The sequence below is a fragment of the Mesocricetus auratus genome, unplaced genomic scaffold (assembly GCF_017639785.1).
Source record: "Mesocricetus auratus isolate SY011 unplaced genomic scaffold, BCM_Maur_2.0 Super-Scaffold_100004, whole genome shotgun sequence".
Lineage (NCBI taxonomy): Eukaryota > Metazoa > Chordata > Mammalia > Rodentia > Cricetidae > Mesocricetus > Mesocricetus auratus.
The window spans coordinates 77,759,021-77,781,919 of record NW_024429189.1 but is presented as its reverse complement, the minus strand read 5'-3'; the positions used below and the strand labels follow the sequence as shown (position 1 = coordinate 77,781,919).

The 22,899-nt window shown below is 37.2% G+C and overlaps 1 protein-coding gene and 1 pseudogene across 6 annotated transcripts in view; both read left to right on the top strand.

Moving 5' to 3' along the window:
* Ano3 (anoctamin 3) overlaps positions 1-22,899 on the top strand; it is a 263,776-nt gene that overhangs the window by 142,004 nt on the left and 98,873 nt on the right. For 4 of the 6 annotated variants that reach the window (XM_040745992.1, XM_040745993.1, XM_040745995.1 and 1 more), the window contains 4 exons: positions 8,140-8,240; positions 13,529-13,573; positions 17,389-17,538; positions 20,137-20,268. In XM_040745992.1, coding sequence (XP_040601926.1) covers positions 8,140-8,240; positions 13,529-13,573; positions 17,389-17,538; positions 20,137-20,268 — 428 coding nt within the window. Of the gene's footprint in view, positions 1-8,139; positions 8,241-11,851; positions 12,492-13,528; positions 13,574-17,388; positions 17,539-20,136; positions 20,269-22,899 lie in introns of those variants that run through there. The other 2 variants (XM_040745997.1, XM_040745994.1) reach the window with 2 other exon arrangements.
* LOC101835375 lies at positions 17,759-19,052 on the top strand (annotated as a pseudogene).

Genomic DNA, 22,899 nt, shown 5'->3' with positions numbered 1-22,899 from the left:
ACTTATTGAGATCTCCCTTCCTCTGCCTCCCAAGTGCTGGGATTAACGGCATATGCCACCACCACCTGGCTAAATATGTACAAAACAGCAGAAATCCGATGAGTTCACAATGAGTAAAACTTTATTTATTTACTGCCAAATGACACATAACAGGGAAGGGAAAACTCTTGATTTTAACTTTGTATTTAATATTTTTTATTTCTTCCTGGGATTCTACCCCTGGGTATTAAATATATCAAAATATATTTATTGAGAAAAGAATCCTGTAGAATGTTCTTTTTATTTTTTGGAATAGATGGACAACAATATTTTATGAATAAGTATTTCAAAACACAATTAAAGACAAAAGGTTGTAGAGTGTTCTTATTCATTTGATTTCCTTGTGATTTCTACTTCATACCAGTGAGAGAAAATACTTCCTAAACTGCACCAGAGTGGTGTATACTCAGATTCTACTGTACACTAGCAGTCATCTTGCTCACATATCTTCCCCTATTTGTTCACTAAGTGATATTACCAACTCTGAGTAAATTTCTAGGGAACCCAATATTTAAAGTGGCCCAAATAACTATGTGTACTGAGTGATACTAGCCTATACAGAGAACAGACATATGCACTAAGTATCATAACAGATATGACCACTGCCTTTCTCTACTATATTGGGTCTTCTTGGCCAAAGGTCAGATTTATTGGGTCTTCATCCTTATTCTGCTGGATTACTACAAAGAAAAATATTACATGATGCATTAAAAATGGTTATGTTCCATACTGAAAATGATGTTTCTTTTTTCTTAGGATCTTTGTTGTTTAGATTGGCACAAAGCAAGATTGAGCCCTCTGATTCCAGTTGTTCCTGCTATTCCATTCTAGGTTGCCTAATTGTAGTTTTCCCAACTCACTTCCACTTTCTTTAGGGTCAGTGGGTGAAACAAACTAACTGCCTATATCATTGGACCTGCTACCTCTGTATACGATAGCCATTACACCATTCGTGTTAGTTCCTCTTTCTTACCTAGTGCCCCCATTAAAACAAATATTTTGTTGCTGATGATGATGGTGATGGTGAAAAATATTAGGGGCAACCAATTCCTCCAGATTTCATATTACTAGTACTAAAGTTGAAGTGGGTGTTTTTATATGTTTCCCTCTGTAAATGCCTCCTTAAACTTGATCTGAATAACGTGAAGGAAATCTGCTTGTGTTTCCAAGATAGGAGAAACCATGAATCGGGAGCAAAAGAATATGAGAGTGAAAGGAGACAGAATAGAGAGAGAGTATTTGATAGTTGCATTAGTAGATATTAACTACACATAATAGATTTTATTATGATGCTTTTATACCCATACAGTAATTCAAACAGGACAATGCTATGTAAGGAATGTGACTGATGGGTGCTATGTGTAAACTGAAAGGAAATAAATTGACTGAAAAGGAGTCACCATTAGTCAGTGTTCTGTAGAGAAACAGAACTGGAATGAATACCTGTAACCTGTAGTCTTCCAGCCTGCCACCTGGGTCCTGTTGCCCTTTTAGGCCACAAATAACACACAAGACACTATATTAACTGTGAAGATGTTGGCTGTTTGCTTTCTTTCTTATTGGCTAGCTCTGACTAAATTATTAACCCATAATTACTAATATATATTTTATAAGATCTTATCTTACTTAGGACGCAGCCTCAAGAATCCTCTCCCCATCATCACATGGTGATAACTCTCTTTACTACATTTCCCAGAAGCCTCCTAGACTCCTAGTCCCACCTGTTTTACTTCCCTATTGGCCAATGGTGCTTTATTTATACCAATCAGACAAACATATACACAGAAATACATATTATAGAATGTACTTATTAGCTTGGCTTACACAGCAGATAATCCAACAATGGCTATTTGCACAATGGAGAGGCTGAGAAATCTAATAGTTGCACAGTCAACAAAGGAGGCACTTCAGAAATCATAATCTGGCTCTAAGGGCCTAAAATATTAATGATAGTATGAACTACATACTGAAAAGGATGCAGTAGACATAACAGAAATAAAAATAAAGAAAAGGAATAGTCCTGCAGAATACTAGGGGAGTAGAACAGACATGTGAAACCATCTGAGGTAAGCTCAGGTGTCTCAGAGAAGATCTGGTCATAGGAAAACATACCGTGGGGAAGTTCAAGACCAGAAAGGGAGGTTTTCATTGGAGGATGTAGAAGCCTTTAGGGAAAGCAGTTAGCATTACTTCTCTGAGAAGAGAGATGTACACTGTGCTAACAAACAGTAGATGATGAAGTAGACTAACAAGAGTAGACCATGGAAAATAAGCACATGTATTCACTTGCTTGTCTGTGTGAAAGGTGACAAAACCACCAGGGTGGGGCAGACTCCAGTGAGATTGCCTTCCCTGTTTTCCAGTCACCTTTTTATTTATTTTCTTTAAAGATAAGATGTGTAAATGGCTATGAGTGAGATTCAAAAGAAAGGTAATGTAACCATAGAGGAAGGAAATGGAAGGAAAGAAATAGTAGTAAGGAGACAAGAATAAAAAGAGGCACTGGGAAAACAGGGAAAATGAAGTTATTATTAAAATCCCCAAAATAAAAATTTTTAAATGTTTTTAGGAAAGATTAAAAGCAAAGATTATAAAATATTCTGGAAGCTCAAAATCCCTAAATTATATACTTGTATTTCCCTTATCTGTTTATTATGTTTATTTATGCCTACCTCTCTCTCTCTGTCTCTGTCTCTGTCTCTGTCTCTGTCTCTCTCTCTCTCTCTCTCTCTCTCTCTCTCTGTGTGTGTGTGTGTGTTTGTGTGTGCATGTGTGTACCACAAATACCTACCTCCACACATGTAGAGGTCAAAGGAAAATTGAAGAAATAAGAAATAAATTCTCCCTCTCTAATATATGAACCCAGGAAAGAAACTCATGTCATGAGGCTTGGTTTTGAGCACATTTACCCACTGATCCATCTTGTAAGTCCCCTGACTTTATTTTAATTTTAATTTAAAAAAAATATTTTGCCTCTTCTAGGTATTTTTACAAAAGACATATTATCCTAAGTTTGATAGTGACAAAAGTTTTTATAATAACTTTATTTTGATATTAATTATTATTTATGGTTTCATGTATAAACAAACCTTTTATGATAAATAGGTTACAAATAAACAAAAATATTTTCTAAAACAAGCATTCTAGTATTATATCACAAAGCATATGTATTGTTTCAACATAGTCAAGCCTTCTTGCAATCCTTTTAGTTTTCTAACATTGATTAACAAATTATCAAAAACTTGACATCTTAAAATAAAACCCATATTATTCACTCAGAATTTTGCAGTTGAGAAGTTTGATATGAAGTGGTTGAGCTGTTTGCTCAGTTACTCTACAGAACATAAATCAGCATAAATAAGGGGATATCTTTGTGTCTGGACCTTGAAACACTCTTTGAAGATTTCAAGGCTGTGACACAACTTCAGTTCCTGAGGACTAGGTGCTATTGGTAACCTTCAGCCCTGACAGAGCATCTTCATTGCTACATGTCCACTCTGCAAACTCCACCATTGAGGTATTTTACCTGCTTCCTTACGCTATGTGAAGTCAGAAAGAGACCATTCCCTTTTATGGACTCATAATCCATGGAGAATAATCTGCCCTCTTTTTAAAGATATCAAATGTAACATAGTAGTTGTGGACTGTCATATACATATTCACTTATCCCAAAGATTATAATGGGCAAGTACAGTGAAGAACATATCAGTCCGTGGTAGACCCCTTACATGCTCTAGTGCTCAAGTATGTCAGTTCAGTGACCAGCACTCACCCTTAACTTTTCCAGTATTATGAATATTTAAAACATTAATTAGCTTTCAAAGTTTCTCATAGTGAATGCTATGGATGCTGGATGAAATTTTATTTGATAAATATTGAGCTGAAAATATTTAGGGCTTCTTGATGGAAGAATAAATAGTTTCATGAAAATTTTGCAAGGCATGAATCTGCTGGCTAAAATATGGCTGTTAGAAAATCTGTCTGTGTTTTATAAATGGATATGCACTATAGCTAAATCCTGATTCTGGCAGAGATCTCACATGGTCATTAAATTGCCTGCCAATTTAAACAGTTTCTAAAGGAAAACATCACCAGGAGACTGTGTGTATTTGAGATGCCATCTTTGTACATAGAAGGGTGACTTGTGACTGTGAGATTTGTGTCTCATAATCTAGTTCATAACAGCATTTACCTTACTCATAGACATGGAAAATGCCTTGAGACAACATATATTCTTTTATTTGTTCTATATCTCAATAATGCAAAATAACTTTGTGAAAACATAATTTCTAAGCTTCCTCTTCAGCTGGGAGTAAATATTCTTCTCCTTGGAAATTTTGGGTGGAATAATTAAATAATAATGAGAAGTGTGAAGGTTGTAGGTGTTTTGTTCCACTGAGAAGCCTGCTTTCAGTGGAGATGAGCCCAAAAGACCTCGATTGGCAGCTTGCGCTTCTAAAGTGGAAGGTGATCTTTTTCCCTGATGGCACCATTCTGTCACCAATAGCATCACCTCACCTGCTACCTGCAGAGAACTAAACCAGTTGTCTTTTGTGTTTTCAAATGGTGACAAGATAAAAGAGAAATTGAGTTGAGAAGTTCTAAAAAGCATCAGTTGATTCTGCTTGAAATGATCTTTCAGTATGTATGCATTGAAAGCTAAGGCATGGAAATGAGACACATTTTAGTCATGTGCACTTAGCCTGACATTTTACCCAGCGATGATAGTCACAGCAATGCAAAACCTCTCCTTCCAAAGCAGCCCCTTATTTTAGGTGATTGTATTATTTCACATCAAGAGGTTGACAACAATGAATTAAGAACCTGCAAGAGGCAAGCTGTTCTCTGTACTATTTTGGATCCTGACATAGTACCCCAATGCAGAAAGTCAGACTCTTTGCTCTTCATGTTTTCCTTATTTCTTGATCAGGTATAAGTTATACCTGTAGACTTAAAACAGTTTATCTCACCAGCCATGGCAAAACACATTTGTAGTCTCAGTTCTCAGCAAACTCTGGCAGAAGGATGACGAGGTAAAAGTCTACTGAGTCTACACAATAGTTCCAAACAAAACTGCGCTACTTAGTAAGACCATATCTGAAAATAATGGAGCATAATAATAATAACAAAATAATGATATCAGTAGTAGTAAATAAAATGAAAGTTAACTCACTCATTCATCATTTCAATACATGGTCAGTGAGAGTTATTCAGAATTAAGTGCATGGATATACATGCCATATGTCTTCTCTTATAGCACATAACAGAAGGGAAATCACTATAGGAAAGGAAGGAAATTTACATAAGAAACAAAGATAGGAAATAGCAGTGAGTGTCATGGAAGTGGTATGAATGAGACAGCAGTGTCAGACTGTCTACAGATGGGGCCACTTTTAAATAGTAGCTGCGAACAAAGGTAAATCTTTTCCCCAAATTTAGCATTTATACAAAAACAATTTTGTTTTTATAGTTTATATTCAATTTATATTACCAGAGAAAATATTTAGCTCTTTAACATATATCTTGATTCAAGGCACAGTACATTAGAGGCCTTGGTATTTTTGTGTTTGTTTTGTTTTTGTAAGGGCTTTCTGCTTTTCATTTTGACACTGTTTATAAATTGAATGTTGTCCATAGCTTTATGCTTATATTATCATAAATCCTAGAATCAAAGGTAGTCAAAACCAAGATATAAGCTCCATCACAGAGGAAACAGGTAGCCACTTGGAGAGGAGCAAAAGAGAGACAGACCACCTGCATAATTCACCTGTGTTTTAAACACCATATGATTTGAGATGAATACTGTCATCTGACAACCAGACCCAGTCAGGAACAGGTACTTCGTATAGTCAATCTATGACTTCCCTCCTTGAACTCAGAGACAAACACCCTTCATTTATCAGGCAAAAAATATGAGAATCAGAGAGCTAACTAATTATCCAAATGTTGTCAAGATAACAAATGATACAGATGGAACCTGTTCTTGAGTGTCTGGGATCTAAACAGCATGTTGTTGCCACAATGCCATGTAATTCTAAAGGGGTAGTCAGAATGAAAGGAATATAAGTTGTGCTCTGCCAGGGCAAGACTAGCTGATATGTAATTAGAATAGTGGGCACCTTAAAATCAATACTGGACCATTATTAACACTTGAAAATAGTTTCAGACAGATAAGACCAAAATACTATATAGTAGAACATACGTTACTTGTTCTGGAAGGTAGAATCATTTAAGTGGAAAGCTGAGGTTTTCTTTTAAATTTTTAGTGGTTCTGAGGTTCAAATACAGATCTGGAACATGCTAACCATGCCCTCAGTAGTGCTAAGGGAGTTCTAGCTGCACAAGTTTTTATTATTTCTATCAAACTTACATATAAACATTTCCATTAAGTCTGGAAGAGGCATTACAAAGAGCCTGTCAGTATTATCATGATAACCTTCTCTTTTACCTTGATTAATGACAGATATCCAAATGGATTATAAATATGATAAGTAGTTATTTGAATGAATAAGTAGTGCTTATAAAATTTGTATATAATTTGCAACACTAATAGATTCACTGGTGTGTGTGTGTGTGTGTGTGTAATTATAATAATTATATAAGAGAAAAGGTCATGAATTTGAGAGGTAGGAGTGCCAGAGAAGTTGAGTGGGGAAACAAGTGTTAGAATCTTTATAAATGCATGAAATTATCAATAATAGGCTTAAAATTTATAGATATTTTCCCAAGCATAGGTAATATGTTTAATTTTGGTCTAAATTTAAACACCTACATAAACTTAACATACTATGTGTAACTCTGGCATGTTCAGTTACGATTTTCACAATATTTTGCCTTTAAATAGAAAGAAATATTTTAAGTGGGAAGGGTGCTTCAGAAATTACGCTGGCATGAGAGTTTTCTTTTATTTTTATCCCTGTGGTGATTTGCAGAATTCTATCCCTTCATTAAGCTTATAAATTTAACAGTCCATCATGCCAAAGGCATCTTCTCATTTAAACAGCTTAGTTTCCTCAGAATAAAATCACTGTACCCAGGAAATAGTTGGAAGATTAGACAGTTCCTTTAAAAGTACGGTAGTAAATGAGGCGGTGATGGTGCATGGCTTTAATCCCAGCACTCAGGAGGCCGACGCAGGCAGATCTCTGTGAGTTCAAGACCAGCCTTGTCTACAAGAGCTATTTCCAGGACAGTCTCCAAAGCCACAGAGAAACCCTGTCTAAAAAAAAACAAAATATGGAAGTAGAATGAATGGATTAATTAGAGACAATTTTTAGTGTGTCATGCCCTCTCTGAGTGAAAACGAGAGTCTTAATAATCTGACATGAAGAGTAACTTGAGACTCTTACTTGTCTTTTAACCGCTCTGAATGGGGAATCTAGATTTTAATAGTGTTCAACATACAAAATTAAGTAATGACAACAATGTCTGTTTCCTACACACAGGAACTGAGCAAGGGCTCACTAGTCCTTGCATTTAGTAAGCAACTATGACATCACAGTATTGAGAAAGGAAAGATTTTATTGAAGATCTGACACAAGACATCAAGTGTGTTCTTTCAAATGGCTGAGACAAGGAGCACATATAGAGGGGAGTGAAGAAAAAAAGCTTATTGTTGTTTTGACGATGAGAAGTGCAAGCATTAAGGTTCTTTTATACAGGCAGAGATATGCACAATGCCTATTCATGTCTCACATGTTTCTTTCCAGGGGAATTATCATGTTCTGTGTGAGAGTTCTCATTTTGTGTGATCACAGGCCATGTTTGGAAAGAAGAACTTTCTCTATGGATGCCCATCAGGTTTCTAAGCAACTATGAATACTTCTGAAGCCAGTTCCCTACAAACAACTTACAGACACTTTTGTATTTAGGAAGTTTATATAAAAGTATATACACTTACATTTCTTAATGGAAGTGAATATTTTAAATACCTTTTAGCAAGAATTTTTGAGAATATAATTTCCCTTTATGGGAGTAAGAATGACACTTGCATAGTCACAGAGACAATGTTTTTTTTTCTTTTTCGTTAAAAAAATGTTATGGTAGAATGTCATCAGGTCCGATGGTAAATAATGGTGCCTCTCTGCTTTTCCTTTACAGCCAGCTGTTGCAAACCCCGATATCATGTTTATCAAAATTCATATTCCTTGGGACACACTGTGCAAGTATGCAGAGAGATTGAGCATCAGAGTGCCTTTCAGGTATTTTTATATATTATTGCATTTTTCTCTCAATATTATTAGGATGACTCCATCTTTTGTAATACCTAATAGCAATAAATGTGGTTCTTTATTCCGAGAAAATTATTTCCCTTTTAAATTTTAGGCTGTATTAGACAATTTTCACCTAAATAGTTTCACTGATGTGTTAAGTTTTCTCATTCCTTGGACAAGTAGTATCATTCCAAGGTAGAGTTGCCTAGAATAAGGTAACAATCATTTTCAGATTTCAGCTTTAAGCAACTCCCAAGGTCGATGCTCATTCTTATTTCATGTGAGTGTAATATAACTTTGATAATGGTTGACAGGAATTGTTTTTCAGACCAGGTCATCCAGGACAGTCTCTGAGCTCTGGTCTCAATATCAATCAGTGCAATAAATATAGATTGCCTTCTTTCAAGGGTTTTCAGTCCTTCTTTTAAGCAAAGAAATGTGTTGACCTCGCTTGAGTGTTTACTATTAGATGTAGAATGTAGCAATTCCTCCATCCTGTCCCACTGTAGCTTTTCTAATGCACATACTGTAGGTTGAGTGTTAACTCAATTGACAATAAGGGTATTGCATCAATGTGGAGTTCAACAGATACGATCAGACGCCAAGAAGGAATAAAAGGTTCAAGGAAAATGAGATTGTAAGTAAAAGTGCTTTACTAAATGTAAGTAAACACTGAGGACATTTTAAAAAAGAACAACATCATGAAATTTTCATGGGACACACTGGAAAGGATCATGTCAAGCCTCAGGGTCATTCAAGATGAAGGAAGAGATGCTAATGCAAATGTCTTCAGACATCTGAAATAGCTCAAGCCTTGATGGATGCAACCTCAGTCACTGTATAGAAATAAGCAATTAAACATTATTTATCTAAAATCTCCATTATGTTAGGTGTTTAAACCTAGAAATGAATTTATATGTACAGTTTTCATAACTTTGTATATCTATATAGTACTATATATTAAGAGTATACTGGAACTAATTTCTTTAGAATAAGGACTGAGTACGGTATAAAATCATTATCATCATCATCTTAATTAGCAAAAGTGCATAACTATTTAAAGAACAAGATTTTTATTATTGAATGAATTATTCATTCTATATTATCAATGAAAATATTACTTGTGAAACATTACATTTCACAAAAAAAATTTAGGTCAGCAAGATGTCTCAGGAGATAAAGGCACTGGATACTGAACCTGAGAATCTGAGTTTGACATGTAGTATCCACATAGTGGAAGGAGAGAACTTCCCTCTAACTGCCTTATGAGTGCCACAGCATCCACATGCTTCCACATACATAAATAAGTAAACATAAATCTAGTGCTTTACTTAAAAAAATAAAAGGAGAAATGAGGCCTGCAAATTTCAAATCACTGCTAATATATGCATGCATTTTAAACTTTTGCTTGTTTGAAAAAACTGATGGATGGTATTTAAAATGGAAATTTAGTGTAGACAAAGCGAGGCTTGAAATTTTATATTTGAATTTTGCGTTGGAATATGGCAAGAACATTTTAAATCTTTCCAAAGACTATGGCCTACGTTTTACTCTAGAAGAAACATACCCAGTTGCTGAATATGTGTAAAGTATATTTTCTAGATTGGCTTCCATGATACATTCTATACAGTCCAACAATGATTGTCACACACTGAAGAGGCTGGGAACCTGGCAGATGATCAATTTACATGGCAAGGGGGTCTCAGTAGGCCTAGTCTGGTGCTGTAGGCCTGGAAGTTTCCTGAAGAACCATTGGTATTCACTCCACATCCGCAGTCTGAAGAAGCTGGATTATGGTGTCTGTGTAGGATGAGAGAAGCAGCAGCAGCAGCAGCAGCAGAAACAGCACAGATGAACTTGCCATCAGAGAGGTGAAACCAAAAGGAAAAAGCAAAGCTTCATTTTTTTATTTTATTTTCCAGTTTAAATTTAGATAAGAAACAAGGTTGCTTCACAAGTCAGTTCCAGGTCCTTCTCCCTTTCCCTCCCCTCCTCCTGTACCCTCCCCCCAACCCCCCCCCCGTTATCCCCTCATTCCCCCAGGGAGGTTGAGGCCCTCCATGGGGGTGTCCATAGTCTGTCATTTCATATAGGGCAGGGCCTAGACCCTTCCCCAAGAATTCAGGGTGAGAGTGTGCCTCACATTGTTCTATGGGAGTCCAAAGTCCGTGTGTATACTTGGGATGGGTACTGATCTGCTGCCCAAGGCTCAATAGATTACCTAGGCCTCCTCACTGACACCCAGATTCAGGGGGTCTTGATCAGTCCCATGCTGGATTCCCAGGCTGATGCCTGGGATTCAAGGGTTAACCTTTGTCTGGTCAGCTGTTTCTGGGGGTTAAACCAGCCCAGCCTTAATCCCTTTGATCATCAGTCCTCCCTCTCTGTTACTGGCTTTCTTGAGTTCAGCTCAGTACTTAACCAAGCGAGTCTGCCTCTTCTTCGATCAGCCACTAAATGAAGTTTCTGTTTCCCAGACTCTCTGGCCATAGGATTGTAGGCTGGCACTCCCCAGATCTATGTCTAAAATCCATATATGAGAGAGTACATGCCATGTTCCTTTTTTTGTGACTGGGTTACCTCACTCAGGATGGCTTCTTCTAGTGTCATCCATTTGCCTGCGAATCTCATTATTCCATTATTTTTTTCTGCTGAATAGTACTCCATTGTGTAGATGTACCACATTTTCTCTATCCACTCTTCGGTTGAGGGACATCTAGGTTGCTTTCAAGTTCTGGCTATTACAAATAAAGCTGCTATGAACATAGTGGAACAGACATCTTTGTTGTATGAATGGGCATCTTTTGGATATATGCCTAAGAGTGGAGTTGCTGGGTCTTGTGGTAGGTTTATTCCCATTTTTCTGAGGAATCTCCACACTGATTTCCAAAGTGGCTGAACCAGTTGGCACTCCCACCAGCAATGGAGGAGTGTCCCCCTTTCACCACATCCTCTCCAGCATAAATTGTCATTGATGTTTTTGATTTTAGCCATTCTGACAGGAGTAAGATGGTATCTCAGAGTTGTTTTGATTTGCATTTCCCGGATGGCTAAGGATGTTGAGCACTTTCTCAAGTGCCTCTCAGCCATTTTAGACTCCTCTATTGAAAACTCTCTATTTAGTTCCGCAGCCCACTTTTTAATTGTGTCCTTTGATGTTTTGGAGACTTGCTTCTTGAGTTCTTTGTAAATTTTGGAGATCAACCCTCTGTCAGATGTGGGATTAGTGAATATTTTTTCCCATTCTGTGGGCTGCCTTTTTGTCTTGCTGACTGTGTCCTTTGCCTTACAGAAGCTTCTCAGTTTCAGTAGATCCCACTTATTAATTGTTGGTCTCACTGTCTGTGCTACTGGTGTTATGTTCAGGAAGCTGTCTCCTATACCAATTCATTCATGGGTACCACCCACTTTCTCTTCTAAGAGGTTCAGTGTGGCTGGATTTATGTTGAGGTCTTTGATCCATTTGGACTTAAGTTTTTTGCATGGCGATAAACATGGATCGATCCGCATTCTTCTACATGCCAGTCTCCAGTTATGCCAGCACCATTTGTTGAAGATGCTTTCTTTATTCCATTGTATATTTCTAGCTTCTTTGTCAAAGATCAGATGTTCGTACGTGTGTGCTTCATTTTTTTTTACCTCCCTTTGTTAGTGCTGCTAGGCAAAGGGCCACTCACATCTATGATGGGATGGGCCAGATCAAAAGCACTGGTAAAGAAACTCTGTCACAGGAGTACACAAGAGTTTGCATCTTAATTGAGTCCAGATCCTTTCAAGTTGACAAGCAGGACAGAGCACCACAACCTGTGACTAAAATTAAATATGGCATCTCTGAGCACTTCTTGAACATTCATAACTCCATCATAACTGATGATTAATTACTAATTACACTACCTCAGTGTTCATTGAGCCTCTAAGATGTGTTTTAGTGGTAAAGACATGGAAATTTGGGAAGTATCAGATTCCTAAGCTCCAATAAGAGGATATAGAGTAAGTTACTCATAAATAAGTTAACCTTTGCCACAACAGGTGGTACCTCTGAAACCAAGTGTGTTTACAAATCTCATTCCAACATTCATTTTGTTTTCTTTTGTGAACTACTGAGCTTAACTAGGGCTGTCCACATGGCCATGGGTCTGGAACTATCCACTTGGTGGGCTCATCACGTGGTGTATAACTGAAGATAATGACTCCTACATTTCCAGAATCAATCAATAACCAAAAATTCCCTAGGAAGAGGTAGGACCCCATCAGTCTCTCCATTTCCATGACTAAATGTTGATAGATTTACTCTTATGAAGACCTAGTTTAGGCAACCATAGCTACATATATGATTGCAATGACTGCCCCTGACCCAGGAGATAACATTTCATAGCCTTTTCCCCTGTCATCTGACTCTAAGGATTATTCATGACTCCACTTCCATTATGTTCCCTGCACACTACAGAGGGTGGTGTAAATGTCATTTTCAGGTCTGAACACTAATTTTCAGCACCGAGTGCTGCCCTCACCTCTGAATTCATAGTTATTCATCACAAATCTACTAGATCAGTCTGTTGGCATTTCTCTGGAATATTTTCTTGATTAATGACTAATGTGTGAGGGACCAATCCCAATGTAGGCAGTGTTGCCTCTAGGCATGTGGTACAGGCTTGTATAAGAAGAAAAATGAGCAAGCTGGAGGAAGCAAGCCACCAAACACTGTTTTTCCTTGGCCTCTCTTTCAATTCCTGCCTGTGGATTCCTGTCCTGAGTTCCTGACCCAATTTCCCCCAGTGATGAAATAGTACACAGAAGTACAAGACTGAATCAACCTTTTCTCCCCAGCTTGCTGTTTGCTCAGTGTCTTTATCATGACAACAGAGAACTAAATTAGGACAATTACATATGTATTTAAAAGATGGATGGATAGATAAATGATTTGATTGATAACTTTATGTAGCACATAAACTAATAATCCAGTTCATAAGTACTGAGTTACAGGATACAGACTTCAAGTAATTAAAAACAATGTATCAAAAATAACCTATACATTTTGAAGTATTTTTATAGTTATTTTATTATATTTCTTATTTATTTTGTTAGATAATCAATATACTTGAAAGTAAGCTGTTACAATCCTGAAATTAAAGGTCTTCATGTTATAATGTAACAGCTTACTTTCAAGTGTATTGATCTCATAAGTATTTGAAAACGGGTGTTGATACACTTAATATTGTTGGATGCTGTCACTTTCTGATTAACTGTATTCAGATGATTTCTAATTTTTGTTTCAGGAAAAAATGTTACTACACTGACCAGAAGAACAAATCAATGAGCAGGTTAGTGACTGGGTCACAGTTTTATTACGAATTTGCCATTTACAAAAGCATAAAGAAGAACTCATTTGATTATCCATGTCTTCAGTTATAAGTTTTAGGAAGAAAATTATGTTAATTTCTTGAAACAATTTTTAATTTAACATAATTTCTTTATTGAATCTTTGGGAACTTCACATCATACATCCCCTTACCCCTACCATGTCTCCCCAAAAGGAAAATTTAAAAAAATCAAAATAAACAAAATAAGGAAACAGTCAGACAAAATATAATAACCCCCCTCAGGCAAGGGAAGGAGCTAGAAGCCCATGCCATCAGAGTCAGTCTCTCTTGCCCATGTTGAGGGGTGGGACCATCTCTCCTGAGTGTCCAGCTCTCCCATGAGGTTCAGGGCCAGCTGTCTTGCTATAATATCCAGCATGGTCCCAGTGGCAGCCCAGGCCCTGGAAATCTGCATGGTCCTTGGGGTAAGAAGAGTCACAGACAACAACACAGACCCTGGTTTCAGTAGAGCCACATATTCAAACATGGCCACCAGCTTCATCTCTGATCTAGACATCACCATGGCACTAGATAGCAGTATGTGCCACTTAGGTCTGTTTGGTCCAGGATGCCCTTGGAGAGCAATATGGTACCAGGCTGCTAATCAATCCCCAAGCAACCATAAGTCCCTCAGTTATAGCTCTACTCACAGACATTGATTCAGACCCTAGCAGCTGAAGAGCCCTCAGCAGCAACTCAGGCCTGGATGACATCATAACCCCTAATGGCACCACAGTTCACCTAGTTCAGTGTGACTCAAGTAGAGGCATGACTTTTGGACAGCTGTGTGACTAACAGTGGCAGCCCAGACACTGAGCATCATTGTGACCTTTGGTGACAACATGGGTCATGGATGGCGACACAGACCCTGCCTGTAATAGGACCACAGAAACAATTTTTAACATGGCTTGTCACAAAAAATAAAATAGTTTCTATATTGTTATTTTCATTGCCACTCCAGGAGTGTCTCCAAGATGTAATGATATGAGAGGGATATTTGAACTGTAAGTTATCATCTTAAGAAATTTTATGTTTTAAAATAGTTATAAAATTGGCATCACTAGGTAAATGATAAACCCCTAGACTATGGGAATAGCACACTTGGAAACCCTCTGTACCATTGAATCCATTATTCTTGTCTGACAGCTGTGTAGACACTAACTTCCAAAGCAAGGCGGTGTTTCCAGGACATCTGGCATCCTTTGCATGGCAGGTCTACTTTTCTCCTATCACTCTAACCTGCTTTTCTTATGCATGTATGAAAACTGAATTTCTTTTCAGGAGGTTCAGCTTAAATATTTGCCCTTTATTCACTGTGGTCAAAGTAGCTATGGAAAAATAACTATCCCCAATTTGGAGACAGAGAAACACTTCTGTCTAAATACTTTGACTCTATTTAAATCAAAGAAATGAATTTCCACTTAAGGAATGCTCAACAACAAAAAACTTCATATTGATAGTTATTTTCTATCCATTACAAAGCAATAAGTTGGCAAAAACAAACCTCTGTAACATCAACATGGCAGTGTACTCCATGAGTAACACTATAGACTAGAATAAGTCAGAAAGATGTAAAACACAGAGAAACAAAGTGTAATATAATTTTTAGAAAAGACTTGATAAATATAATCCTTTATCAAAGGAAGTAGATCATAATAATTTTAAACATTATAAATTGTGATAAGAAAACATTTTAAACAGTATGTCTACTTTAACTAAAATGTTTTGTTTGGGTCCCTTTTAGCTGTTACAGAGAAAACATTTCAACTGTGTTATGAATAGATTTATTCTTTTCTAGGGGGCGTTCAAAGCAGAGTTTCTCTGTGGCTTTGGAGGCTGTTCTGGAACTAGCTCTTGTAGACAAGGCTGGTCTCGAACTCACAGAGATCTGCCTGTCTCTGCCTCCCAAGTGCTGCGATTAAAGGCATGCACCAGCACCACCTGGATGAAGAGATTAATTGTTGCTTAGTCATTTTTCAGAAAATTTCTAGAGTGAAATTTGAATGAACCATATGCATTAGTATATTAAATTCTAAATTGACAATTTTGAAACATATTTTAAAGATTTTGAAATGTTTTGTCGATGGTGCTCAACCTTTCAAGCAAACTAAGAAAATAATCACTTAATCATGTTATTTTTATGATATTTTATGTGAAATATTTCTGACTCAACTTATAATATTTGAACTTATGTATTTGGGATATTAACAAAACTTGTCCCTCACATTTAATTTGTTCCAAACAGTTTTCTTTGTTTTTTAGTCTCATGGATTTGAGTGGTGAGGGTAGGCATCAAATCGTAAACTATATCAGCATCAAGTGAAAAGAAAATTTTTCTGTTGCTTGTTTATGTTTATGTACATATTGACTTGAGGAAAAGTTTGATTCTGATTTTTCCTTCAATTTTTTTAGGAGAAAAATGTAAATTCCGTGCATGTAAAAGGTGGTCATGAATAATTATTATTTACAATATTTTAAATAGTCAGTAAAAACTGTACAAGGCATAATAAAATTTATATAAAATGCACACATTTATTTTTATTAGTGCTTTTCTTTTCTTGCAGCAGAAAAGACGTTTAGATATTCTTAACTTTGGCTGGTAAGCACTAAGGGATAAATAATGCCCAGGCAATTATCTTACTTCTGAGGATCATACTATCTCAGAGTACCTGTAGAGGAAATAACAATAGCATTATTGTTGGAGCAATTTAAGTTTTATTTATGAAGCATTTTCACGTTCAAATATTACAGCATCATCCAAATAGCCTGTAAGGAAGACAGAATGGACAATAGTCTGTATTGCAAATGAGGGAAAATAACAGATTGTTTTACTGCTCCACCCATAGTCCCACCCAAAGCTTTCTCAGGTATTTGACAGTTTGCATTTTAGTCAGATTCTATGAGCCCTTTGATCTATATTTTTAGTTTACATAGAATTCTATTACCTTGCCCTTAGATTTTAATGAAAGACACTAAAACTGTGTTAGAGATAATTTCCATGTTTTATCAGAAAATACAGTATTTAAAAGGTGTCCAAGATGATAGACATGTTTGGATGTTGTATATCAAGATGATAAGCAGTGTTGGTATCAAGGTTTGTAGCAATATAAACAGTAGCTCAACATTTATTTCTCACCTTATTCACACAATTATGTGAGCACACACTGTACTGTTTCTACTGTCCATTTAGTTATCAACATGTCATTTCACTTAATAATGAAAACACCTCAATGAGTCCCAAGGAAATTGATAAGACCATTTCTCCCTTCTCAGAAAATGTGTTTGAAGGAACAAATTAAGAGTGTTTATTTTCTGTTATCGGTAGATGATGATCTTAAGTTACTTTTATAAATTTTAGATGTTTGGTTTACTCGATTGTTTTATTTTAGCCAGAGATCATAGGCTACTAGGTGCTGCAGTCCATCTATACGATCCAAGTGTCCTTTGGTTTGTTCTGATACTTGGAAAGATAATGGGAGAGGTCATTCTGTAAATCTGTCTCTATTGGTTGCTGAATAAAGCCCTGTTGGCCAATAGGGAAACAAGATAGGTGGGACTAGGCGTCAAGGAGGATTCTAGAAAAGAGAGGCAGAATTAGACTCCATGAAGGTCTCCAGAGGAGTAAGAGGTCCGGACCCTTTTCTCTGGTAAGAGAAATACTTAGTTTAACAATTATGGGTTAAATACTTAATTCAAAGCTAGTCAGTAAGAAACCAAGGAAACAGCCAACCACTTTATAATTAATATAGTGTCCTGTGTGTTATTTGTGGGTTCAGACAGCGTGGCAGGGACCAGGCGACTGGCAGGGAAAACTACACTCTACAGAAAGATATAGGAGAAATGGGATCACATCAACACTGTGGAGCTGAAAACATGATCTCAAGCACTGAACTGTTTTGTCTAGTTTCTGAAACTAGCAAATTCAGGTATCCTCATTCATCTAATATGCATATTCCAGCAGCAATGATACATTTTAAAAGGCTAGAATAAATAATCTGTACTCTAATGCTTTCTGTATGTCTTTGCATTGGTCTCATGAGACAGTGATAGTCTATTAATTCAGGGGCTTTGTTTATAATGAAAATCAAAGAACTGAACATCTCAAAACATACTTGTTAGTTTAGATTTAAAATAAATGTAGTTCCGGTGGCCTTCTCCTCTCGCCATCATGGCTTGTGCCCGTCCCCTCATATCGGTGTACTCTGAAAAAGGGGAGTCGTCTGGCAAAAATGTCACTTTGCCAGCTGTGTTCAAAGCACCCATTCGACCGGATATTGTGAACTTGAGGATAAACAACAGACAGCCCTATGCCGTGAGTGACTTAGCAGGTCATCAAACCAGAGCCGAGTCTTGGGGTACTGGCAGGGCTGTGGTTCGAACTCCCAGAGTCCGAGGTGGTGGAACTCACCGTTCTGGCCAGGGTGCCTTTGGAAATATGTGTCGGGGAGGCCGCATGTCTGCACCAACCAAAACCTGGCGTCGTTGGCACCGCAGAGTGAACACAACCCAAAAGCGATATGCCATCTGTTCTGCCTTGGTTGCCTCATCCTTACAAGCTTTGGTGATGTCTAAAGGTCACAGTATTGAGGAAGTTCCTGAACTCCCTTTGGTAGTTGAAGATAAGGTTGAAGGTTACAAGAAGACCAAGGAGGTCGTTCAGCTACTTAAGAAACTTAAAGCTTGGAATGACATCAAAAAGGTCTATGCCTCTCAGAGAATGAGAGCTGGCGAGGGCAAAATGAGAAACCGAAGACGTATCTAGCGCAGGGGACCCTGCATCATCTATAATGAAGATAATGGTATCATCAAGGCCTTCAGAAACATCCCTGGTATTACTCTGCTTAATGTAAGCAAGCTGAACATTTTGAAACTTGCTCCTGGTGGGCATGTGGGACTCTTCTGCATTTGGACTGAGGGTGCCTTCCGGAAGTTAGATGAGCTGTATGGCACTTGGCGTAAGGCGGCCTCCCTCAAAGGTAACTATAACCTTCCTATGCACAAGATGATGAACACAGACCTTAGTAGAATCTTGAAAAGCCCAGAAATCCAAATAGCCCTCCAAGCACCACGCAAGAAGATTCATCGTAGAGTCTTGAAGAAGAATCCACTGAAGAACCTGAGAATCATGTTGAAGCTGAACCCTTATGCAAAGACAATGCGCAGGAATACCATTCTTCGCTAGGTCAGAAATCACAAACTCCGGGTGAAGAAACTGGAAGCAGCAGCAGCAGCCCTGGCAGCCAAATCAGAGAAAGGGTCAGCAGACAAGAAGTCTACAGAGAGTAAGAAAGAAAAGAAGCCTGTGGATGTCAAGAAGCCGAAGAAGCCTGCAGGGAAAAAGGCTGCAACCACAAAGAAGCCAGCAGCTGGGAAGAAACCAGCAGAGAAGAAACCTACCACAGAGGAGAAAAAGCCTGCTGCTTAACGATTGAAATCTGTTTCATTCCATAGTGCAGAGACACCCTATCTGAATAAAAAATCTGATCAAAGATACAGTGAAAAAAAAATAAATGTAGTTACTCCAAAACTGAAATGCTCCTCATCCCAGTGACAGTGCTACTTGGTAAGAAATTATCAAGATTTTTACATCCTAGCTTTTCAACTGTAGTCAATTCCTATTTAAAATTTCTCACGGTAATTTCATAATAATAATAAACTTACATGAACTAATTCTTAAGATACAGTATTTGATGCCTGCCCATTGCTTTCTTAATTTTTTTCTAAAGTGCAAGAGCCTAGCCAAACCCACCTTAAGATAAATTACATTTGAGTCTAGAGATATTTTGACTTCTGTATTTCAGCAGCACACCATTATCACTGTGGAAACACTGCTTAGTATTTTCAAATGAAAACAGTTGTTGTTATAGTAACAGAATTTAGATTTTTTGAATCAATGCTGAAGGTCAATCTTTTGTTTTGCTTTATTTTTTATTCTGTAAAGGAAAATGATGGAAATTATTCCAATTAACATTCATGTTTACTTTTCATTTACATGAAAATTTTAACACTTTTTTAGAGAACCAGAGAGTAATCTGCATTTACCTATGCATTACATATAAATATATTGTGGTGCCTTTTAAAATGTTCCTTACTATGGCCATCTTCATGCAAGATATTTTCTATGGAGATATTATTTTTCTGAAATGTTTGAATAAATGCAGGGCTTATTTTACTATTTATTTATTATATAAGAAAACAGAAATGTGTGTGCATATATGAGTGTTCGTGTGTGGATAACATATAAGTGTGTGTGGTGTTGATATAGGTGTCTGTGTGTACGTGTGTGTGTGTATGTGCATATGTTTATGTGTGTATGGTGACTTTGTATGTGTTTGGTGTGTATGTGTATGAGAGACAGAGGGGATGGAGAGAGAGAGAGAGACAGAGACAGAGACAGAGAGAGACAGAGAGACAGAGAGAGAGAATGATGTATGTGAGGTGTCTGGAATATTTATACTGTAAGAGAAAAGTATCATGACTCTTGAAAACAACCTATCTAGTTCTGGAATTTGACTTGTTTACAGAGTACAAAACTATTTCAAAAGAATCAAAAAGTGGATGTCCCAAAACCCAATGGTTCTAGACAAATCAGCGTTCCCAGAGTTGGAGGAGTCAGATTGCTACACCGGCCCCTTCAGCAGAGCCCGGATTCACCAGTGAGTGTTCATTTCTTTTCCTTTATGTCCTGGCTTTGTACTTTCTAGTACCCCCAGATGGTTTATAGAACAAAAATACCTGAGGACACTCCCATTGATCACCAACTAGGTCAAAAATATATCATTGTATTAGAGTTTGTATTAAATTTAGGAACAGCACTATATGAACCTTTGATTCTATATTAATTTCATGATTCAGAGATAGTCAAGTAGCAATTAAATCCTAATACATAGGCTGGTAACCTAGATATTCTTTTGAAGTAATAACTATGTGTGCTGCAGAGATGGCTCAGCCATTCAGAGCACCTGATACTTTCACAAAGGAGCTTCCAGTACCAATGTGGAGACTCACAAGTGTTTGTAACTCAAGTTACAGGGGGTCCACAGCACACACATGGAGGCTTATGATTCCAGTTACAAAGGATCCACAGCACACATGTGGAGGATTATAACTGCCTGTAACCCCAGTTACTATGGATTCAACAACACCTCTGGATTTTTCAGGCACCAGGCACATGTGTGGTATAGATACATGAAAGAAAACGCACACACACATTAAATAAAATTTTCAAAAATTATTATGGTAGAAGGTAATTCATTTAAAATAATAGTGGTAATAATAATAGGATTGCTCCTAACACTAGCAATTATTGAAACTTCAATTTTACTTTAAAATGCATTTGGTATTTAAGTAGCTTAGTTTAATCTTGAGAATTTCTTGAGAGAAGGCTAGGTGACTCTGACTTTCTTGTTTCTCTCTCTCTTTCTCCCTCTGGGCCAAACCATTTTGTTTTTCCTTGCCTTTTTTGTATCTGTTTATTTGTCCATGCTTCCATTATATTGTGATTTGTTGAGTTTCTACAGGGCATTAAATAAATTACAAGGTTCATTATGGCATATGTTCTGCCTTCAGGGGCCTCCTAGTCAAATACTGTAGGCAAGAATGTATTTGTAAAGCTAAATGAGATAAGGCAAACATAGAGATAGAGAAATATAGAATATTTACAAAATACTGTTGTAAAATATACAATTTAGAATAGAACCAAGGTTGTAGTCCCCACAGATGCCACTCTAGATGTCTGGCTGAAACTTTTGTCTGGAATGGGGGAGTTGATAGGACTCTAGATCAATCTCCACCACAGTCAAAAATCAGTTAGAGTTTTTCCTCCTCAAAATGTTCTTCTCATCCTTTGAAAACTCAAGGAATCAGCTCAATCTTTGAAGAACACTAATCAGATCAAGAAAACATCTGGCTTATACCTCCCAAGTAGTGTCCCATTTGTACTCATACAATTCAGGTTTTGATTATTTTCAGTGTAGGCTGCCCTCCTGTCGTCTCTCCCCTCTCCCTCCCCCTCCTTCAGGCATTTTACCATTAATAGTGCAGCCTCACAAGCCTTGGGTCTATGACTCAGCTGCTCTAGTGAAGCTTCAGCTAAATCTGCACCACCTTTTGCTTCTGCTGGGCTATACTGGTCGTGAGCTTTGCAGCGTGTTTTTCTTCCCATCAATATGCCTCTATTAAGCATTTAAGGAAAAATCATCATATAGTCCCTTCCCCCAGTCACTCACTACATTTTTATACCTTTACATTTTCTTCACAAAACCAGCTTGGATTTATTTATTTATTCGCTTGTTGATTATACCACCTGCTTAATTACCCACATAATACAACCTCCTGCAAAACTAGACTTACCTGCCTAAGAACTACTTGCTCTGGTAGGCTTAAATATTGTGTTGAAAAAAAGATCGGGGGATAATCTTTCTGCTACCTATGATAACCAAGACTCTGAATTTAATGTATTTGAACACAGAAATAACACACAATATATTAATTGCCAACGAACTCAGCATGTAATAACATGATCAGCTGTGCAGACTGAAATAAACAGGCTTGGTAAAACATGTTAAGTAGACAGTAGTCTCATAATCTAGACCAGGAGCAATGATACTCAGGAAAAGGGTAGCATCACCATGGAGACAGTGATTCTACAAGAAAATTACTTAGCTTGTTATAAGTCTTTGGAAATTAAGGGTGAGGAGGAAGCAAGGGATAGAGCAATTAATACCCCAGATGAAATGTCTGACAGAATGATGGTTCATCATTCACAGAGATAAAGTGCCTAGAAGCAGAGAGTGTCACTAGTTCAGTAAAATCCAATTCATACCACTGCTTGGAGACTCCCAATACTTATAAAGAAAACATTTAAATAGAACCATCCTTTCCTTGAGAAATCCCCCTTTGCTTTCCATATCATCTACAGTCAAAAGACCTCTTGCTACTCTTTTCATACAGGGGTATTTTAGGGTATCAAGGGAATAGAAATAAAATGAATTATGGAACATCACTAAACTCAGAAAACTGGTTAAGATAGAATGTAATGTGTTGCATGAGAGATAATCTCAATTTTTAATGAAGTCTATCTGGAGCAACATGGTTTGAGGTGTCACAAACACCAGTCAGCAAATAGTGCATTTTTTCTTACTCTGTGATAAACAAGACCTATGAGAATACCAAGACCACTTTACAAGTTTAAAGAAGATGTTAAGATAAACATTTGATTTTCTTTTCATTTTCTATAAGTACTTATTTTTAACTGTTGATTTCTTTTGTTAAAGAGGAGGACTTCT